The sequence below is a fragment of the Entelurus aequoreus genome, linkage group LG13 (genome assembly GCF_033978785.1).
Source record: "Entelurus aequoreus isolate RoL-2023_Sb linkage group LG13, RoL_Eaeq_v1.1, whole genome shotgun sequence".
Lineage (NCBI taxonomy): Eukaryota > Metazoa > Chordata > Actinopteri > Syngnathiformes > Syngnathidae > Entelurus > Entelurus aequoreus.
This window is the reverse complement of record NC_084743.1, coordinates 63663717-63686439: the sequence shown is the minus strand read 5'-3', so window position 1 is coordinate 63686439 and position 22723 is coordinate 63663717. Positions and strand designations below refer to the sequence as shown.

The window sequence follows — 22723 nt, the reverse complement described above, 5'->3', positions numbered from 1 at the left end:
TGTTTTACTCAATATAGGTCATCAAATCTCAGCAACAAGCTGTAATATCTTACTGAGATCATTTAGGACCAAAACACTTAAAACAAGTAAAATACTCTAACATAAAATCTGCTTAGTGAGAAGAATTATCTTATCAGACAGAAAATAAGCAAATATCACCCTTATTTGAGATATTTAATCTTACTTAGATTTCAGTTTTTGCAGTGTAGGTGTGGTGAAATTTGACCCATCCCCTTGTTCACCCCCTGGGAGGTGAGGGGAGCAGTGGGGAGCAGTGGGCAGCAGCGGTGGCCACGCCCAGGATTTATTTTTAGTGATTCGACCCCCAATTCCAACCCTTGATGCTGAGTGCCAAGCAGGGAGGTAATGGGTCCCATTTTATAGTCTTTGGTATGACTTGGCTGGGGTTTGAACTCACAACCTACCGATCTCAGGGCGGACACTCTAACCACTAGACCACTGAGTAGGTAAATGTAGGTGGTCCGTAAGAATTTGGAATTTTTCATTGTCCCATCTACTTTTTGTAAAGCACCAGATTTGACAGAAAGTCGCTACAGATGACGGTCAGACCAAAGGGCAGTCCCGTGTCTTGTTTTATGACCCTATGCTGTTTTTTTATGATGTGAAATGCAAATATTTATCATGATAAGACGTTTATTACTTCAGTTCACAACAGGGCTTGCTTTGATAAGATAGTAAAATAAGAGTAAGAGCTATAGTCATAATGAAACCCACAGACTTAGCCTCAGTATTGTGCCTGCACTGGCATACACGCCATGTTTGGTCTTAATATGGCGAGCCTAACATGTATTTGCAAATGCAGCAGATGGAATATAATGTATCATTCAGCATATAAACAAATAGGGATCCATGTCGCTCTTGAATGTCATCATCAATGTGATAGTAAACACCATAAACCTGTGGTGTTCACTGACTCAATGGTTGCTAAACAACAGCGAATACCGGGCGCGATCTCACAGCTTCCGGCTAAAGGTCATTTGTGTTTAGACAACAAGTTGTGTACTCGGTGGTTTTTATACAATTTTGTGTATTGGGAAACACGGTAATGTCGCTTCATGGCGTTAAAATAAAACAAAGTCACGTCAGGCTGTGTTTTTCTTTCATTTAGGAACGGATGGACGTTATTCGTCCCACAATGTGGATATTATATGATTGCTTGAGAGTAGAGATGTCCGATAATGGCTTTTTTGCTGATATCTGATATTGTCCAACTCTTAATTAGCGATTCCGATATCAACCGATACCGATATATACAGTCGTGGAATTAACACATTATTATGCCTAATTTTGTTGTGATGCCCCGCTGGATGCATTAAACAATGTAACAAGGTTTTCCAAAATAAATCAACTCAAGTTATGGAAAAAAATGCCAACATGGCACTGCCATATTTATTATTGAAGTCACAAAGTGCATTAATTTTTTTAACATGCCTCAAAACAGCAGCTTGGAATTTGGGACATGCTCTCCCTGAAAGAGCATGAGGAGGTTGAGGTGGGCGGGGTATTTAGGGGGTAGCAGGGGGTGTGTATTGTAGCGTCCCGGAAGAGTTAGTGCTGCAAGGGGTTCTGGGTATATGCTCTGTTGTGTTTATGTTGTGTTACGGTGCGGATGTTCTCCCGAAATGTGTTTGTCATTCTTGTTTGGTGTGGGTTCACAGTGTGGCACATATTTGTAACAGTGTTAAAGTTGTTTATACGGTCACCCTCAGTGTGACCTGTATGGCTGTTGACCAAGTATGCATTCCATTCACTTGTGTGTGTGAAAAGCCGTAGGTATTATGTGATTGGGCCAGCGCGCAAAGGCAGTGCCTTTAAGGTTTATTGGCGCTCTGTACTTCTCCCTACGTCCGTGTACCACTCCGTACAGCGGCGTTTTAAAAAGTCATACATTTTACTTTTTGAAACCAATACCGATAATTTCCGATATTACATTTTAAAGCATTTATCGGCCGATAATATCGGCAGCCCGATATTATCAGACATCTCTTCAAAAAGTCCAAAAATAAGGTACAAAAACATGAAAACATTAAAGAACACAAAGGACGTAAAACAACATTAAAAAAAGAGAACAAATTTGACGCAACCAGCTACTTCTTCAGTTCTTGGGATTAAAGGCTTCACCCTTTCTCCTCCAAACATATTACTGGGTATTGTGGCCAAACAGCTACATTTTTGTTTCATTTGACCACAGAACTTTCCTCCAGAAGGTCTTATCTTTGTCCATGTGATGTCAGATGAAACAAAAATTTGGCTGTTTGGCCACAATACCCAGCAATATGTTTGGAGGAGAAAAGGTGAGGCATTTAATCCCAGGAACACGATGCCTACCGTCAAGCACGGTGGTGGTATTATTGTGCTCTGGGCCTGTTTTTCTGCCAATGGAACTGGTGCTTTACAGAGAGTAAATGGGACAATGAAAAAGGAGGATTACCTCCAAATTCTTCAGGACAACCTAAAATCATCAGCCCGGAGGTTGGATCTTGGGCGCAGTTGGGTGTTCCAACAGGACAATGACCCCAAACACACATCAAAAGTGGTAGAGGAATGGCTAAATCAGGCTAGAATGAAGGTTTTAGAATGGCCTTCCCCAAAGTGGACAATGCTGAAGAAACAAGTCCATGTCAGAAAACCAACAAATTTAATTGAACTGCACCAATTTTGTCAAAAGGAGTGGTCAAAAATTCAACCAGAAGCTTGTGGATGGCTACCAAAAGCGCCTTATTGCAGTGAAACTTGCCAAGGGACATGTAACCAAATATTAACATTGCTGTATGTATACTTTTGACCCAGCAGATTTGCTCACATTTTCAGTAGACCCATAATAAATTCATAAAACAACCAAACTTAATGAATGTTTCTTGTAACCAACAAGAATGTGCTCCAAACACTAAATCACAAAAAAATAAGAGTTGTAGAAATTATTGAAAACTCAAAACAGCCATGACATTATGTTCTTTACAAGTGTATGAAAACTTCTGACCACGACTGTATATATACGCTACCGTTCAAAAGTTTGGGGTCACCCAAACAATTTTGTGGAATAGCCTTCATTTTTAAGAAGAAGAATAGACTGTCGAGTTTCAGATGAAAGTTCTCTTTTTCTGGCCATTCTGAGCGTTTAATTGACCCCACAAATGTGATGCTCCAGAAACTCAATCTGCTCAAAGGAAGGTCAGTTTTGTAGCTTCTGTAACGAGCTAAACTGTTTTCAGATGTGTGAACATGATTGCACAAGGGTTTTCTAATCATCAATTAGCCTTCTGAGCCAATGAGCAAACACATTGTACCATTAGAACACTGGAGTGATAGTTGCTGGAAATGGGCCTCTATACACCTATGTAGATATTGCACCAAAAACCAGACATTTGCAGCTAGAATAGTCATTTACCACATTAGCAATGTATAGAGTGTATTTCTTTAAAGTTAAGACTAGTTTAAAGTTATATTCATTGAAAAGTACAGTGTGTTTCCTTCAAAAATAAGGACATTTCAATGTGACCCCAAACTTTTGAACAGTAGTATATATATATATATATATATATATATATATATATATATATATATATATATATATATATATATATATATATATATATATATATATATATATATATATATATATATATATATATATATATATATATATATATATACAATTTTTTTAACACTTCCTTGTGGTCTACATAACACATAATGGTGGTTCTTTGGTCAACATTTTGCATAGATTATGTTTTACAGACCGTGATGGGTTGTTAAGCTGCTTTCTGACCGTCTCTTCAGGATGCCCCGTTTAGTGGGCGGGTCTTATTCAAGTGGCTCCACTTTGACAGCGCTTCCATAGCAACACGACTGACAGATAAAAATTAGTATTGTACGGTATTTTATATTAGAAATAGCAACAGCGAACTATGAATTCCCCACAACAAGAAGATAGAGATACGTAAATGTTCTTGATTTATGCAGATCCCAAATACACAACAGCAGTTACCAATAGGTAAGAAAAGTTGGTTTTGCCTAATATTTCAAAACAAAATGACATAATGTCTCCTAATAGGCGCCGTTTTGGGGTCATTTTACAAACACCATAGTAATACCCTTATGTTGAAGCACAGTACTTCTGACTACTGTAGCCGTAATGCTCCGACGATCCATCCAGTAGTGCCGCTTCGTAGCCTATCTAAGTCGATCTAACATTTGTGAGCGCCGAGTGTAATGTTCTATATCACCGGTGGGGAACCTTTTTGGCTGAGAGAGCCATGAAAGCCAAATATTTTCAAATGTATTTCCGTGAGAGCCATATAATATTTTTTAACACTGAATACAATTAAATGTGTGCATTTTTAAGTAAGACCAACATTTTTAGAGTATAACAAGTCTCTTATTCTTTTTAATAACATTGTTTTTCTGAAGCTAACCAATAATAAATAAAATACTTCTTACCATTAATGCAACTTCTTGAACAGGTGCGGTAGAGAATGGATGGATGGATTAAAAAGCATGAGCATTGTTTTATATTTTGAACATTATTTTTAACACTGTGATTACCAGCGGAACTATTCATTACTTATCGTGTTAAGCAATGTCAGCTAAGATTTATCTGAGAGCCAGATGCAGTCATCAAAAGAGCCCTACCCCTGTTCTATATTGATTGATTGATTGATTGATTGAGACTTTATTAGTAGATTGCACTGTGAAGTACATATTCCGTACAATTGACCACTAAATGGTAACACCCGAATACGTTTTTCAACTTGTTTGAGTCGGGGTCCACGTTAATCAATTCATTTCTCAATGAAAGTTCTGCGCTTGCTTGCTTACCTGTACTTGCTAGAGTCATTCATTGAACAGGTGTCACACATCTCTTACTGCCATCTATTGGACACACCTATTATTACACCTTGTATCACATAAAATCAGTCCGTAAGCACAACCAGGATTAGAACATACACAAGGCGCACTGGGTTATAATTTTGAGAAAATGAAAGGATTTTAGGTGTGCCTTTTAGTCCAAAAATTACCGTAACCCAACATGGCTTGAAAGATTAGTAATTGTTGAACTATTCCATAGGGTTGCGGTTGTTGTGACATATGTGTTGGGGATGTGACGACCGGGTCGCATAGTGATGCGGGTGTTGTTCTCCCAGGAATGCAGATCAGGCTTCGGACACAGCTTGCAGGTAAAAAATGATTTACATTAAGAAATAAATAATACTGAACAAACAAAAACATGCTCATAGCACTTAAGGCAGAAACAAAAGGAGCTAGCGTGGGAGCTAGAAGGTAAACAGAGCCTTTAGCGTGGGAGCTAGAAGGTTTCAGAGCAGGAACAAAAGTCGTCATCTGTTGTATGGGAACAAACTACGAAGCAAGACCGACTGACTGGGAAGGCAGGCTTTAAATAATAATGTCAGTGATGACCAACAGGTGCGTGTCGGGAACCCCAGTGGCAGGTGAAAGTAATAAATTGCTATGGTGACAAACACAGAGGTGCATAACTAGAATGAGACCAAGACTAACAGAAAAACATAAGTGACCCGAAAACCCAAACAGAACACGATCCGCGCAGCGGATCACAACAGGGAACTCGCATGGCTGCAGTTGTAGTGACCCCGAGATGCAGGAACCAGGGGAAAGGGGCTCAGGTAAGAGGATTTTAATATAATTTAAACAGAAGGAAGCAGTCGTGCATGCAGGTTCTAAACCTAAATCAATCCTTGAGCACTGAGGAGAGCGCGAGACAGGCATAAATAGAAACATGTTGATTGGCACCAGGTGTGGACCGGCTGCCAATCGACAGCAGGTGACGGAAAAAACAGCGCTCAGCGGGACAAGCAGGAAATAGAAACACAAAAAAAGAGCCCTGATCGGAAGTAAGCACAAAACAAGGCAGCACAAACAGAAATTAAGTGACAGATCATCACAATAGGTTATGTTTTATTGCCTCATGCATCCGTATGATCGCATTAAAGTTGTTTGTGCACACACATGTTCTTGGATCATAACAAAGCTATCAATGTTTTGAGTTATTAATTTTAAGAGCAGGTTTGTTGGATTCACATTATTTCTTATAGGAACAATTCAACGATTATTTTTTGACGGAGCAAAATAAGCACTATGACATACATGATATATGCCTGCAATGCATTGGATCGTGTCTATTAAAGGGCTTTGATGCAAATAAAACTACCACTGCTGTCTCCTCCCCACTAAATCTAATCTAAGAGAGAATAATCGCAGAGCAGTGAACACTCACAGGACTTTGTTGCTCTCCTTCCTGCGAACAGCCAGGCCGAAAGGGTTTTTTCTGATCACCAGTGTGTTGTCAATGGGGCTGGTCGGGTTGTTGCTGAGGCTGTTGACGTGTTCATGGGGCACCTCAAACCTCTGCTTGTGGGTGTCCGATATCTAAATAGACCAAAGACAGTAGGAAATTATGGTAACACATCTCTGGGCTGGTACCTTTTTAACGCTAAACGTAGATTATTTGACATGTTTTCTCTGTCAACGTGTGGCAAATGTTCGCCCGCATACCTTAAAACGAAGACGATTGCTTGTTTGCATTTCAGCATGAAATGACAGTTCTTGTATATCTTCTCCAAACAAGGATGGGGAGGCCATCCTTTTCAAATTGGCCTTCATTACTGCAATAAAACACAAAAATGTTTAGACACCCCAGGTCTTTGCTTTCAATTTTTTCAGGTCTACTGAGATCTGACAGTATTCAAATATAGTTTCTCGGTTTAGTAGTTGACCCCTTTCAGGAAAATATACTTATCTAGAAGAGGCAATTCCTGTAGAAATTGCGTGTGAATGCTCCAATGTTGAAGTTGAACTGAAATGCTGACAGAATGTAGTATGAATGTAAGAATAGTTTGAATGTTGGAATGGTTTGAATAGGTTGAAAAATGTGGGAATTGTGCAACTTGGAAAAAATGTCCCATTCATTTCAATGGGAACTTCCTGGAAATTTGTGAATTTTGAGAAAAGCGGGATTTTTCAAAAAAATTAATAGGAAGATTAATGTCTTGAATGAGATGAATTTGTTGGTGTTGGAATTGGTTAAATCGGTCAAGCAATGTTGAATTAGTAACAGTTTTTACTTGAGAAACTCCTGGAATTTCGGGAAAATAGGGAATTTTTATAGTTCCTTAATCAACGTGTTTTTTGTCCTGAATATGATGAGTGTTTTGACGGTGGAACGGTTGAAATGGGTTGAAAAATGTGAAAGGTAGTAGTCGGACCTAAGGGTGGAAATAAGTTACCAAAAAATGGGAATTCCTGGAAATTTGTGATGTGGAAAAATAGTAGTTTGAATGTGTTGAAGGTGTAATGGATTGAATGGGTTGAAGAATGTGGAAATGGTGGAAGTTTGAAAAAAGGCCAATTCATTATGAATGGGGAAAATGCAAAAAAAAAAAAAAAGGAATTATGGCAAATCGTTGAAGTACAGCACACAATTCCTGAACAGGCGGAATATTTTGAAGTTGAAATGGTTTGAATCAGATGTGGGAATTGTGGAACTTTGAAGAATGTCCCATTGATTTCAATGGGAATTTCAAGAAAATTAAGAATTTCGTGAAAAGTGGGATTTTTTTTTTAAATGGTAAGAAAACTTAAATGATCTGAATGAGTTGAAATGGTTGGTTTTGAAATTGTTCAAATCGGTCGAGAAATGTTGAAGTAGTAACATGTTGAATTGAGAAATGGTATTACGAAATTCCTGGAATTTCGGGAAAAACGGGAATTTGTAGAGTTCAAAAAACATCTTTGTTTTTTTGTCCTGATTAAGAGGAATGTTTTGACGGTGGAACGGTTGAAATGCGTTGAAAAATGTGGAAGGAGTAGTCGCCAGAAAAAAGGGTGGAAATAGGGCTTTGGAAAAGCAGGAAATCTGGAAAATCCTGGATTTTTTTTTAACTTGGAAAAATGGTATATGTTGAAGGTAGAATGGTTTGAATTGGTTGAAAATTGTGGAAATGATGAAAGTTGGAAAAATGGCCAATTCATTTTGAACGAGATAACCTGGAATTCTGGGAAATCTGGGAATTTTTGGAATTTGTCAAGGGAAATCAGTTTAAAGTTGGAACGGTATGAATCGGGTGAAACATGTGGAAAGTAGAGCGCGCCAAAATCTGGAGAAGAAGAAGAAGAAGAAATAGATAAATTTTGGTGTAGACAACCATATGTGTGAATGCTTTGGAGCATTCAAGTTGGTTGCAATCAAAGAATGTACTCTTGCATATTCGACGAATATGTATCTCATGCAATACTAGCAGAGTCTTTGTCCCTGGCTTTCTGCTAACCTTGTAAAAATACTTAAATTAGGTTTTGGTCAGCTTTATTCAGGCCAACATATCATTTTGAAAATGCTGCCATCAGCTAGACAGTCCGAACGATCTGTCTTTCACACAAAGCTACACATGAAATGTTGTTTTTTCATCCAGTTTGTTCATGCTTAAGGTCTACAGTAACTAGGCTCTCGTGATGAAGCGTTGTGAACCCATGCGAGAAATAGGAACGGCAGCATTCTTGCAAAGTCAACCATGCCTTCTGAGATGGCACACATGTCATGTTTCACTGACAGACATGCCTTAGGCAAAGTGCGTGATAAAGGGAATAAACCCAAGATAAGACGGACAGATTGCGGATAAATGTCCTCGGTTGGCCTACAAACTTGGAAGAAAGCAAAATATGGTCATCATTCATTCAAGATAACAGCATACTAGTGTTGTCCCGATACCAATATTTTGCTACCGGTACCTTTCTAAATAAAGGGGACTACAAAAAATGGCATTATTGCCTTTATTTTAACAAAAAAATCTTACGGTACATTTAACATAAGTTTCTTATTGCAAGTTTGTCTTTAAATAAAATAGTGAACATACAAGACAACTTGTCTTTTAGTAGTAAGTAAGCAAACAAAGGCTCCTAATTTAGTCTGTTGACATATGCAGTAACATATTGTGTCATTTTTCATTTTATTATTTTGTCAAAATTATTAAGGACAAGTGGTAAAAAATAAATTATTAATCTACTTGTTCATTTACTGTTAATATCCGCTTACTTTCTCTTTTAACATGTTCTATCTACACTTCTGTTAGAATGTAATAATCACTTATTCTGTTGTTTATATGCTTTACATTAGTTTTGGATGATACCACCAATTTGGGTATCAATCCGATACCAAGTAGTTATAGGATCATACATTGGTCGTATTCAAAGTCCTCAAAAAAAAAAAATAAATAAATAAAGTCCTCATGTGTCCAGTGACTGGTCATTTTTAGAGGCGGTATAGTACCGAATATGATTCATTAGTATCGCAGTACCATACTAATATCGGTATATTGACAACCCTAGTTCGAACGATTTGCTACTTTGTATTAGAAATGCATGTACGAGCCAGTCTGACCCAACACAAGAGGATAGCGAAAAGGAAGGAACTTATTGAGTAAAACGTTCAACTACAATGTCGGACTCGCGCTAAACTCTTTGGGTAAATGTATACCATATATGGATAATGTCACGACGTGGTTTTCGCTTACTGCGGGGTCGTTCTCCCAGGAAGGCAAACGGACGACTCCGGACAGGACTTGCAGTTAGGAACATGATTTAATTTTAAGAAACACTCAACGAGGTACAAAACAGAAAACAACCTGAAGGCAAGCGTGCCTATCGCACGCGGAAGCTAAGGCAAAAACTTAGGACATGAAACTATAGACATGAACCTCACGAAACTGTGGCATGAAACAAACACGAAACTGTGGCATGAATCAACAAGCATTAACTATGGCATAGAACAAACACGAAACTGTGGCATGAAACCAATACAAAACTGTGGCATGAACCAACTAGCATTAACTATGGCATAGAACAAACACGAAACTGTGGCATGAAACCAATACGAAACTGTGGCATGAACCAACAAGCATTAACTATGGCATAGAACAAACACGAAACTGTGGCATGAAACCAATATGAAACTGTGGCATGAACCAACTAGCATTAACTATGGCATAGAACAAACACGAAACTGTGGCATGAAACCAATACGAAACTGTGGCATGAAACAACTAAGACTTACGTAGTCCAGGCATGGGGCAAACAACTAATGACGCCAGGCCGACTGACTGGCAAAGGCAGGCTTAAATAGTCCTCTGATTAGCAGCAGATGCGCGTCCCGTACACCAGAGGCAGGTGAAAATCATAAGTAGCCATGGTAACTAAAACAAACTCAGGTGTCAAACAGGAACTAAAAGAGTCCAAAACTAACAGAACATAACAAAAACATGATCCGGACCACGGATCATGACAGATAATCCGCTGACGTCACAATTGGCAGCAACATCACCAAATGGCTTGTTTCCCGGAAGTATGAAGGAAGGCAATATTGTTTTATAAATATCTCGGCAATGACTCCATGTTTTGATTTAAAGCAGGGGTGTCCAAACTTTTTCCACTGAGGGCGGTACACGGAAAAATGTAAGCATGCGGGGGCCATTTTGATATTTTTCATTTTCAAACCTTAACAAAATATATGGATTTTTTTTTTAACCTTTAGGGCTCCCGGGGACCATAAAGGGTCTCAGTAATTAAACTGTTAAAAATAAGTCAAATTATTATTTATTTATTTTTTATTTAACGCTTACAGTAAATCTCTATATCAACTTGAGGTTGATATAAAGTAAAAAAAAAAAAGGTTTTCTGTCAAAGACAACTTTGTTTTTTATAGTAAAACTGGAAATATGCAGTATTTAGTAATTAGAGCCTTAAAAGATCAATAATGCAGGACAGCATTGATTTTAATTCTTTAATATTTTTGAGTAATCACAGTGAAAAGTTAAATAAAATCCTACTAAATATATTTGGGATCCAAAAGGTCCCCCACTCATAAAGTGATACATTTTGATATGTTTTTTTTTACTTTTAACACTTAAATTACGAGATCAACTTCAGATATATCTGTCGATTTTACGTTTGAACTATTATTTGTTTGTTTTATGCTCTTTTGTCGAATAAAACTTGGATGTTTTTATATGGCAACCACACAATATATGCAATATTTTTTCCACAGAAAACATTTTAAAGTGATATTTTTTAACAAATAATTCATTATAACATAGATTTTAGCAATGGCAAAAAAAAAAGAAAAAGAAACATTGCAACTTTTTCTTGTTAGATTTCACCTCATTCCACTTTTTTAAAATGTTTTTTAAAATGTTTGCAACATTATCAATTTTGCAATTTTTGCAGAATGTGTGGCGGGCCGGTAAGCAATTAGCTGCGGGCCGCAAATGGCCCCCGGGCCGCACTTTGGACACCCCTGATTTAAAGTTTTCGGGACTTATGCAGATCCCAAAAAGACAAAAACAGGTGCCAATAGGTAAGAAGAGTTGGCGGTACTATACTAATACCGGTATACCGTACAACCCTACAACATACTATAGACGATGTTTTCTGGGACGGCAATGCCATTGCATATTAGCGAGTTCAACCTTGACCAGAGTAAGATAGTGTTAGAAAATGTTGACACCTTCACTTCATGTATTGAAATCGGTCAATGCAAATATGATAATGTTTGCTCAATATTGTGACGTCATTGGTTTGTATGTGTTTTCTCCAATTTGCAATGCAAACTCGGAACTAATTGGTTGATTCCACTTCCTTACTGCATTGGTCTGAATTTACCATAAGGGTTGGGTTGCTCCACTGATTCAACAGTGTATCCATGGTTGGCGGAAAAGAAGCACCAGGGCACATTTCGTTCGTCGACTGGACTCCAGCAACATCCACGCTGCTGGCATCCTTTCTGTTGAAGCAACAGAAAGTTAGATGAGATTGTATATCATCAGCAGTCATATCGACAGTAGTTTTAGTCATATTCCCTCTATTGCAGGCTTGTAGGGATGATGTAGCCTCTGTATATATATATATATATATATATATATATATATATATATATATATATATATATATATATATATATATATATATATATATATATAAATAAGTATCGGTCTTGGCCAATGGCCATGAGAAGCAGGGTGTTGTATCTTTCTGTCTGTATGACATTGGTATTGACTTGAGGAAAAACATAATGTGCATCCTTACAAACAATGCATACAAATATTGGGATCAGCAGAATATATACAGTATATATATATATTTTTTTTACTGAAACCCAACATCTAGTGATGTCTGCGTGTTTCTGTAACAGGCTACAAAATATTTGCAACTAAGTACACTGCAAAAACTGAAATCTAAGTAAGATTAAATATCTCAAATAAGGGTGATAATTGCTTATTTTCTGTCTGATAAGATAATTCTTCTCACTAAGCAGATTTTATGTTAGAGTGTTTTACTTGTTTTAAGGGTTTTGGTCCTAAATGATCTCAGTAAGATATTACAGCTTGTTGCTGAGATTGTATGACCTATATTGAGTAAAACATGCTTGAATCTAGAATATCAACTGTTGCAAAGCTGTGTCATTAACACTCACAAGTATAAAACTACTTTTTTAAAGCAATAATTTCTTACTTCAAGCATGAAAAAAAAAATCATGATGCCGAGCGCATATCATTATGTCAAGATAATGGCACTAGCATTTACTTAATTTAAGAATATTTTTCAACATATTGAGCAAAAAGGTCTATTTTTTTTTCTACCAAGAAAAGTGCACTTGTTATTAATGAGAATATACATACTTATTTTAAGGTATTTTTGGGTTCATTAAGGTTAGCTAATTTTACGTGTTTTGGAAAGTCTTGACAAGCCGAATTTTCTTGTTGTATTGGCAGATAATTTTCCTTAGTTCAAGTAAAATACCCCTCATTTTTGTATTTTGTATTTTTTTTTTTTTTTGAACACTGACTTTTGCAGTGTAATAAAAAGTAGCAGTTTAATGTCCCAGATATCAAAAGGTAATTGAATCTACAATGAGATTTGATCAATCTTAGCATTGACGTCTGACACTGAAAAGAACATTGACAGTGCTCGCTATAATCAACATTGATAATAACATTGAATTTTCAACCAATTCTGACGATGAATCAACCTTGCTTTAACTATATTATCGACATTTAAATAACACTGAATTTCCAATCTATTCAAACAATTGCAAACATTAATTTAACTACATTGAGGTGGAGGGGTTGCTGCTATATTTAAAAACATGTTTCAGGGGAAACAGATGTCACTCGGTGAGTTTACATCATTTGAATACCTGTGTGCTGTGTTGAAATGCTCTCCCAAAATTCTCTTGTTAATTATCTACAGGCCACCTAAATATTCTGCAAATTTTTTTGATGATTTTACTGAACTATTGTCTAGCATCTCCACTGACTTTGACTGCCTGGTTATAACTGGTGATTTTAATTTTCATATTGACGATTTAAATGACAAGGGCGCAAAAGAGGCTACACATTATAAGGGACACACCCTGGACCTGATTATCACAAAAGGTCTCAATGTTTCTGATGTTCTTGTGATTGATCCTTCATTGTCTGATCATTTCTGTGTTTTCTTTAATATTTCTGTAATTCCGGACACACAAACAGAATCAAAGAATGTCAAAAAGCGGTACATAAATGAACATGCTAATGTCCTCTTTAAAAACGCCATCTCCTCACTACCACCTCTAAACCCATGTCATGCTGATGATCTTGTAAGCAACTTTAATTCCAAAATTGTGAATATCATAGATATCATTGCACCTGTTACAGTTAAAACGATTTCTGGCAAGCAAAAGGCACCCTGGAGAAAATCTGCTGCTGTAACAGCCCAGAGAAGAGAGTGCAGGAAGGCTGAACGAATCTGGCGGAATACAAAACTTCATATTCACCATGACATCTATAAAGAGAGCCTCCAGGCCTACAATTTAGTCTTAAAAAGTGCTAGAGAAACATTCTTCTCCAATATCATAAACAGCAACACAAATAAGGCCAAAACCCTATTCACAATCGTTGACAGACTGACTAAACCCCCAACACAAATACCAGCCGAACTCCATTCCACGCAGAAATGCAATGACTTTGCATTCTTTTATACTGATAAAATTGAAGGCATCAGACGCACCATCAATATCTCAAGTAAAAAAGTTGGATCACCACCCCATTTAGGCAAAAGTAACACAGCAATGATGGCAAGCTTTAATGCCATAGACTCTAAAACTCTAGTGGAAACGGTGACAGCTCTAAAGTCATCCACCTGCTGCCTTGATGTTTTACCTACCAATTTCTTTAAGAATGTTTTTGACTGCCTATCAACAGACATCTTGCAAATAGTTAATAATTCTATTAAATCGGGCAATTTCCCGAAGGCTTTCAAAACTGCAGTCATTAAACCTCTTCTAAAAAAGCAGAGCCTAGATGCCTCTGTTATCAACAACTACAGACCAATTTCAAATCTACCATTCATAAGTAAAATAATTGAGAAAGTTGTCCTCCAACAACTAAATCACTTCTTGGCTTCTACTGGCTGCCACAACAACTTCCAGTCAGGATTTCGACCTCTTCATAGCACAGAGACGGCCCTTCTTAAAGTTATAAATGACATCCGTCTAAACACAGACTCTGGCAAAACTTCAGTATTAATGCTTTTGGACCTCAGTGCTGCATTTGACACTGTCGACCACTCAATACTTTTGGACAGGTTGGAAAACTGGGTGGGGATCTCAGGCACAGTTTTAAGCTGGTTCAAGTCATATCTACAAGATAGGAACTATTTTGTTTCCATTGGTGACTTTGTATCAGAACCAACCAACGTAACGTGTGGAGTCCCCCAAGGTTCAATCTTGGGGCCGACTTTATTTAACATCTATATGCTCCCACTAGGACAAATCATGCAAAATAATAACATTGACCATCATTGCTATGCCGATGACACCCAAATCTATGTAGCGCTATCACCAAATGACTATCGCCCCATAGATCTTCTGTGCCAGTGCATTGAGCAAGTCAAACACTGGATGTGCCAAAATTTCCTACAACTAAATGAAGATAAAACTGAGATAATTGTTTTTGGTGCTAAAAAAGAAAGGTTTAAAGTCATCCAACACCTTCAATCACTGTCCCTGAAAACCTCAAATAAAGCCAGAAATCTTGGGGTTATTTTAGATTCTGATTTACATTTCGACAGTCACATCAAATCAGTAACAAAATCGGCCTACTATCACCTCAAAAATGTAAAAAGACTTAGAGGGCTCATGTCAGCTCAAGACTTAGAAAAACTTGTACATGCCTTTATTACCAGTAGGCTAGACTATTGTAATGGTCTCCTTGCAGGTCTTCCCAAAAAAACTGTCAGGCAGCTACAGCTTGTTCAGAACGCTGCTGCTAGAGTTCTAACAAAGACCAAAAAATGTGAGCACATTACACCAATTCTTAAATCCTTACATTGGCTCCCTGTACATCAGAGAATAGATTTCAAAATCCTCCTGCTCACATATAAATCACTACATGGTCTAGGGCCCAAGTATATCACTGATATGCTCCCACTATATACGCCCTCTAGATCACTAAGATCTTCTGAGACCAATCTGTTAGCGGTTCCAAGAGTAAACTCAAATCAAGGGAGAGCATCATTCAGTCACTATGCAACACATAGCTGGAATAAACTTCCTGAAGATGTCAGACTCTCCCCAACTCTCACTACTTTTAAAACTAGACTGAAGACTTTTATGTTCACCTTAGCTTTCAGCTAAATCTTTTAATCTTTTAACTTTTAACGTCTGCACTGTTTTTATTTTATTTTTATTGTCTGCATTTTAATTTTGCTTTTATTTTCTTTCATTTCACTTTGTTGTCTGTGAAGCACTTTGAGTCTGCCTTGTGTATGAAAAGCGCTATACAAATAAACTTGCCTTGCCTTGCCTTGCCTACATGCACCACATTATACAGTGGAACAATGTTATTTTATAATGACCTTTTTAACAGTTCAACTTTCCTCTGTAGGCTTTTCAAATGCCTCGTTAAAAAAAATGTCATTTTATTACTCTATTTATGGCATAGTTAAACAAGGAGCATGCCAAAGTAATTTCCTTGTCAGTCAATTGTTCAGTCGCTGAAATTGTACTTGTAGCTAAGCTTTGAATCAACATTGATTTTTTTAACCACAACCAAAATAACCAATCTGACCAAAATCCAACATTGAATCAATGTCTTTTGCTATTTATTAATTTAAAGTTTGGGAGGAACACATACAAACTTGTAATTTTTACAACGGTTCGCCTGATTTAAACGTATATATCAGTGGTCCCCAAACTACGGCCCCTGGGCCAGATACAGCTCGTCAACGTCCAAAATCCGGCCCACGGAAAGTCCCAAGTAAAAAAAAAAAATATATATTTTTTTGAAATTATTCTTTTTTTAATCTGTCCTTTGAAGCCTGTCCGTCAATCCATTTCCCACCGCTTGTTACTCTCAGGGTCTCTTAGCCGGTCAGGCAAATCATATTGTCTAAAAATGCCCCACCTATAGAGTTGATAATGGTCTTACAGATGGTGGCATCTTGACCCTGGAAAAGACTAATTTTATTTCCACGGTTTCCTATTGAAAAAATGTACTCTGAATAGGAAAAAAAACATACAAAATATTCAACCTCAGAGGTTTTACTGTACATGTATTGTACATCCACAGGCATAGAGCTATTTTAGTCAATTAGTGTACGAAGATAAAAAATGGCAAAACCATGTAAAATTTGTATATATATTTTTTTTGTTCAGTGTTAGAAGAAGGCAGTCTGTCTAATCTGCAGAGACATTATACATACATTATTTATATATATATATATACATATATATATATATATATATATATATATATATATATATATATATGTATATATATATATATATATATATATATATATATATATATACATATACATATATATATATATATATATCCACATATACATATACACATATATATATACATATATATATATATATATATATATATATATATATATACATATATATATATATATATATATATATATATATATATATATATATATATATATATATATATATATATATATATATATATATATATATATATATAAAAAAAAAAATATATATATATATATATAAAAATATATATATATATATATATATAAAAAATATATATATATATATATATACATATATATATATATATATATATATATATATATATATATATATATATATATATATATATATATATATACATACATACATATATACATACATATATACATATATATACATACATATATATATATATATATATATATACATATATAAATATACATATATACATACATAAATATACATACATACATACATAAATATACATACATACGCATATATATATATATATATATATATATATATATATATATATATATATATATATATATATATATATATATATATATATATATATATATATATATATATATATATATATATATATATATATATATATATATATAGCCTCGCACCTGGCCAAATTTTTTTTAACCCAATGCGGACCCCGGGTCAAAAAGTTTGGGGACCCCTGGTATATACACTCAAATCAAGGGGTAAAGCCTGCAGTTATGTCATGTGATCTTGTGTGTAGAGTCAAAACGATTATTATCCCAATAGTTATGGATCTGACTTTTTGATATTTAATATTCACAGGTAAAAATGAATAAAAACAATTGACACGTGCACTATAAAGTCTCAAAAAAAAACACAAATCTCTGTTTTAAAAGTTCCTTTAAGTTGATTAATAAATATACCACGGAGGCTCCGGAATCAGGGAAGCAGTCCACCCTTTCTGCGAGAGGAATGCTCGGACACTGCGGAACAAATTCATCTGTTGTCTCTGCCAAAAGAGAACACAAAACTTGAATTCTAGTTACACATTTTTCAAGTATTCCAAAACTATACCTGTATTCATTTTTTCCCCATTTTTAAATCTTTTTTTTTTTTTTTTTTTCTTTGCCAGGATAGTTGTCAGGGGAAACATTTGTCATCTTTATTACCATAATTTAAAGTGACTGACTATCCTTACACCGCAGTAAAACTAAAATAATGCTATTCGGTAACAGTAGAAGGGAAAGTTAAACACAAATAGACAGAATAGAAATTGAAAGAGTAAATCAAACCACATTTTAAAGGTATAATGATTTTTTTATTTTTTTTATTTTATTTTATTATTATTTTTATGAATTTATTAATCAATTCAACAAAACAATACACAACATTACCATAACAATGCAAGCCAATTCCAAAACCAAACCCGACCCAGCAACATTCCGAATAGCAATAAACAGAGCAATTGATGATAAAATGAACTGGAAATATCATTTTAAAAAATATACAATAAAAAGTAGGAAACACGTCAATAATGAATAAAGCAAAACATGTTCTAGACCATTATTATGTATGATTCTAACTGATCTTTTTTGTAACACGGTTAATGAATGAAGTGTACTTTTATGGTTATTTCCCCATATTTCTGCACAAAAACTCAGATATGGTAACACTAGCGAGCAGTAAATAATATGGAGTGATTTTTGGTCTAGAACAGGGGTGTCAAACTCATTTTAGATCGGGGGCCACATGGAGAAAAATCTACTCCCAAGTGGGCCGGACTGGTAAAATCACGGCACGATAACTTAAAAATAAAGACAACTTCAGATTGTTTTCTTTGTTTAAAAATAGAACAAGCACATTCTGAAAATGTACAAATCATAATGTTGTTGGGGGTGTTTTCACTTACATGTTGCGGTTAACAGTATTCTATCTTTTTTTGTCGTTATTTATATTTTCTGAATAAATGATGTGTTAATGTTCGTCAGTCAACTCATTGGTGTTAATTTTCAATCTATCAAGATAAAAAAAAAATATATATAAATCAAATTACATGATGTTATTTATGTAGTTTGCTAATTCTCCTCGACTGGTGCACTAACATATGTGTTTTTTTTGTTTTTTTTTAACATATGTAGCATCAACTACAAAGATACAAATAATTGCTATTGCGACATCTAGTGGACACATTTAGAACAGCAGTTTCTTTCATTCAAAAATGTCGGCTCATTTTTATCCTTAGCAAACGGGCCGTATAAAACCTGTTCGCGTGCCTTGCGTTTGACACCCCTGCTTTATTCATTGAATCGAAAATACTGAAATTCCACGACATAGTGAATTTGCAAACAGCTAAAATTATACACAAAGCCAGCTATAATCTGCTATCCAAGAATATACAACAATTCTTCTCAACAAAAGAGGAGAAGTATAAACTTGGATAAAAATGTCATTTAAAACATTTGTTTGCACGTACAACACTTAAGACCTTCAGTATATCAGTATGAGAAATTAAATGATGGAATGGATTAAGCAAATAAATCAAACAACGTACTAATATGATCCACTTCAATAAACTCTTCAAACTTAAAGTGTGATACATATTCTGAATTTATTTCATCCATCCATTAATTTTCTAGATAATCTAATTTATCTCACCATATTAAATACAACTTACTTCACTTATTATTATTTATTTATTTTTAATGTTATTACTTATGGAGTATATTGTGAATAAATTGAGAACAGGAAGTGAACACACGTTTTTGCAACTGCTATGCAAAGGAATAGGGGTAGGATTAAATAAACTCTGCTTCTTCCTACTCCTTTTTGAACATGTTGAGTAGAGGAACTGGAAATTTTGATGCGTCATGTTGGAAAAAAACACAAATTCAAAACTTAAACTGTTTGCAACTTGCTCAAAATTAATTGTTTTAAAAACAAAAATGTTACGTGTCACCCATTGCCCGCACATACGTGATGGGAGTGCGTGTACGTACACAAAAGTACGATGGCCAAATGTGCAGCAATGTCCAAAACCCACACAAACCCCCACAAAACAAAAACCCAACTCAAACAAATTGGTAACTCTATAATAATGTTTAAAATAGTTGAATAAATACAGAAGATTTCAATCGACCAACTTTCTTCCGGGGATTCTGCTCATGTGTTTAAATATATCTCTCTCAGACCTGGCGCCTCCGGTCTCATAGATATGGATACGGTAAATGCCACCTTCAGGCTTGTCAGGCGCGTCAACACGGCTGCCATCTTGAGCAGGGCTTTCATCAGACTGACTAGACTGGCACAAAATTTTTAATCACTGATAGACTTCTGTCTGAGTTGATTAATGCAGTTGATAGAGACGGCTGTCCCCTGCTGAAATGGTAAATGGTAAAGGGGTTATACATGTAAAGCGCTTTTCTACCTTCAAGGTACTCAAAGCGCTTTGGCACTATTTCCACATTCACCCATTCACACACTGATGGCGGGAGCTGCCATGCCAGGCCCTAACCACGACCCATCAGGAGCAAGGGTGAAGTGTCTTGCTCAAGGACACAACGGACGTGACTCAGATGGCAGAAGCTGGGGATTGAACCAGGAACCCTCAAGTTGCTGGCGAGTACGCTCTAACAACCGAGCCATGCCGTGGTTTCCGTCACTACGTACTAAAACATGTCAGTTTTTGTCATAGTTTGGCATAGTTTGCGACTTATACTCAGGAGCGACTTATGTGTGAAATTATTAACACATTACCGTAAAATATCAAATAATATTATTTAGCTCATCCACGTAAGAGACTAGACGTATAACATTTCATGGGATTTAGCGATTCGGAGTGACAGATTGTTTGGTAAACGTATAGCATGTTCTATATGTTATAGTTATTTGAATGACTCTTACCATAATATGTTACGTTAACATACCAGGCACGTTCTCAGTTGGTTATTTATGCGTCATATAACATACACTTATTCAGCCTGTTGTTCATTATTCTTTATTTATTTTTAAATTGCCTTTCAAATGTCTATTCTTGGTGTTGGGTTTTATCAAATAAATTTCCCCCAAAAATGCGACTTATACTCCAGTGCGACTTATATATGTTTTTTTCCTTCTTTATTATGCATTTTCGGCCGGTGCGACTTATACTCCGAAAAATACGGTAGTTCTTAAATCACTTTGAAAAGTTGTTGGCATCCGATAAAAAGTTGCAAACAGTCCCTTTATATTTCACTCTAATAGTAAGGCTACACATATTTGTTATTTCCTTATTTTATTCCAGAATTATTCCTGGATACATTTGCTAACCTACAGTGCATGTGGAGAGTGTCTACAACGCTTCACTTTTTCCACATTGTGTTATGTTACAGCCTTATTCCAAAATGAAATACATTCATTTTTGTCCTCAAATGTCTACAAACAATAACCCATAATAACAATGTAGAAGTTTTTTTTAATTTTTTTTATTTATTCAAATTAAAAATTGTGGCATCAAATTCAAGTAGTGAAAAAGTATTGAGCAAATACTGTGAATACTCATGTAAATGGGATTTTAAATGTTTGTTTTAATCTTTAATACATTTGTACATTTTAATGTGTGGGGTCTGAGCCGGTACCTGGTTCAATCCCCAGCTTCTGCCATTTGAGTCACGTCCGTTGTGGCTTGTGCAGCCCTTTGAGACACTCGTGATTTCGGGCTATATAAGTAGACATTGATTGATTGATTGATTAATAAATAACATATGGGGGTATTGTCTGTAGAATTTTGAGGACAAAAATTAGTTGATTCCATTTTGTAACAAGGCTGTAACATAACAAAATGGGGGAAAAGTCAAGCGCTATGAATACTTTCCAGATGCACTGTAAAGACTTGATACTGTGAATACTCATGTAAATGTGATTTTTTTATTTATTTTTAATCTTTAATACATTTGTAAATTTTAATAAATAACATGTGGGGGTGTTTGTAGATTTTTGAGAACACAAATGAGTTTATTCCATATTGGAACAAGGCTGTAACGTAACAAAATGTGGAAAAAGTCAAGCGCTGTGAATACTTTCCAGATGCACTGTAAAGACTTGATACTGTGAATCAGGGGTCCCCAAACTACGGCCCGCGGGCCCGCGGGACGTCCCAAGTATTAAAAAAAATTAAAATAAATAAAAAAATAGATAAAATAAAATTATTTTTTATTTTTTTCTGTCTTCTCGTATCCACTTTGTACCGCTTGCTACTCACAGTGTCTCCTAGCCACTCAGGCAAATCATATTGTGTAAAAATGCATTTTCTCATCGATAACGTGACATCATAGCGCGCAATATATATATATATATATATATATAGATAGATAGTACTTTATTGATTCCTTCAAGATATATATATATATATATATATATATATATATATATATATATATATATATATATATATATATATATATATATATATATATATATATATATATATATATATATATATATATATATCACATTGAAATGTCCTTATTTTTCAATGAACATAACTTTAAACTAGTCTTTACTTTAAAGAAATACACTCTATACATTGCTAATGTGGTAAATGACTATTCTAGCTGCAAATGTCTGGTTTTTGGTGCAATATCTACATAGGTGGATAGAGGCCCATTTCCAGCAACAATCACTCCAGTGTTCTAATGGTACAATGTGTTTGCTCATTGGCTCAGAAGGCTAATTGATGATTAGAAAACCCTTGTGCAATCATGTTCACACATCTGAAAACAGTTTAGCTCATTACAGAAGCTACAAAACTGACCTTCCTTTGAGCAGATTGCGTTTCTGGAGCATCACATTTGTGGGGTCAATTAAATGCTCAAAATGGCCACA

At 35.4% G+C, this 22723-nt stretch overlaps 1 protein-coding gene across 1 annotated transcript in view; it reads right to left on the bottom strand.

Moving 5' to 3' along the window:
• The window catches only part of si (sucrase-isomaltase), a 221924-nt gene that overhangs the window by 184782 nt on the left and 14419 nt on the right, over positions 1–22723 (bottom strand). The window contains exons 3-6 of the mRNA XM_062068147.1: positions 17788–17873; positions 11707–11827; positions 6553–6662; positions 6275–6426 (exon numbers count right to left, since the gene is read on the bottom strand). Of these exons, the coding sequence (XP_061924131.1) occupies positions 6275–6426; positions 6553–6662; positions 11707–11827; positions 17788–17873 (469 nt within the window). The remainder of the gene's footprint in view (positions 1–6274; positions 6427–6552; positions 6663–11706; positions 11828–17787; positions 17874–22723) is intronic.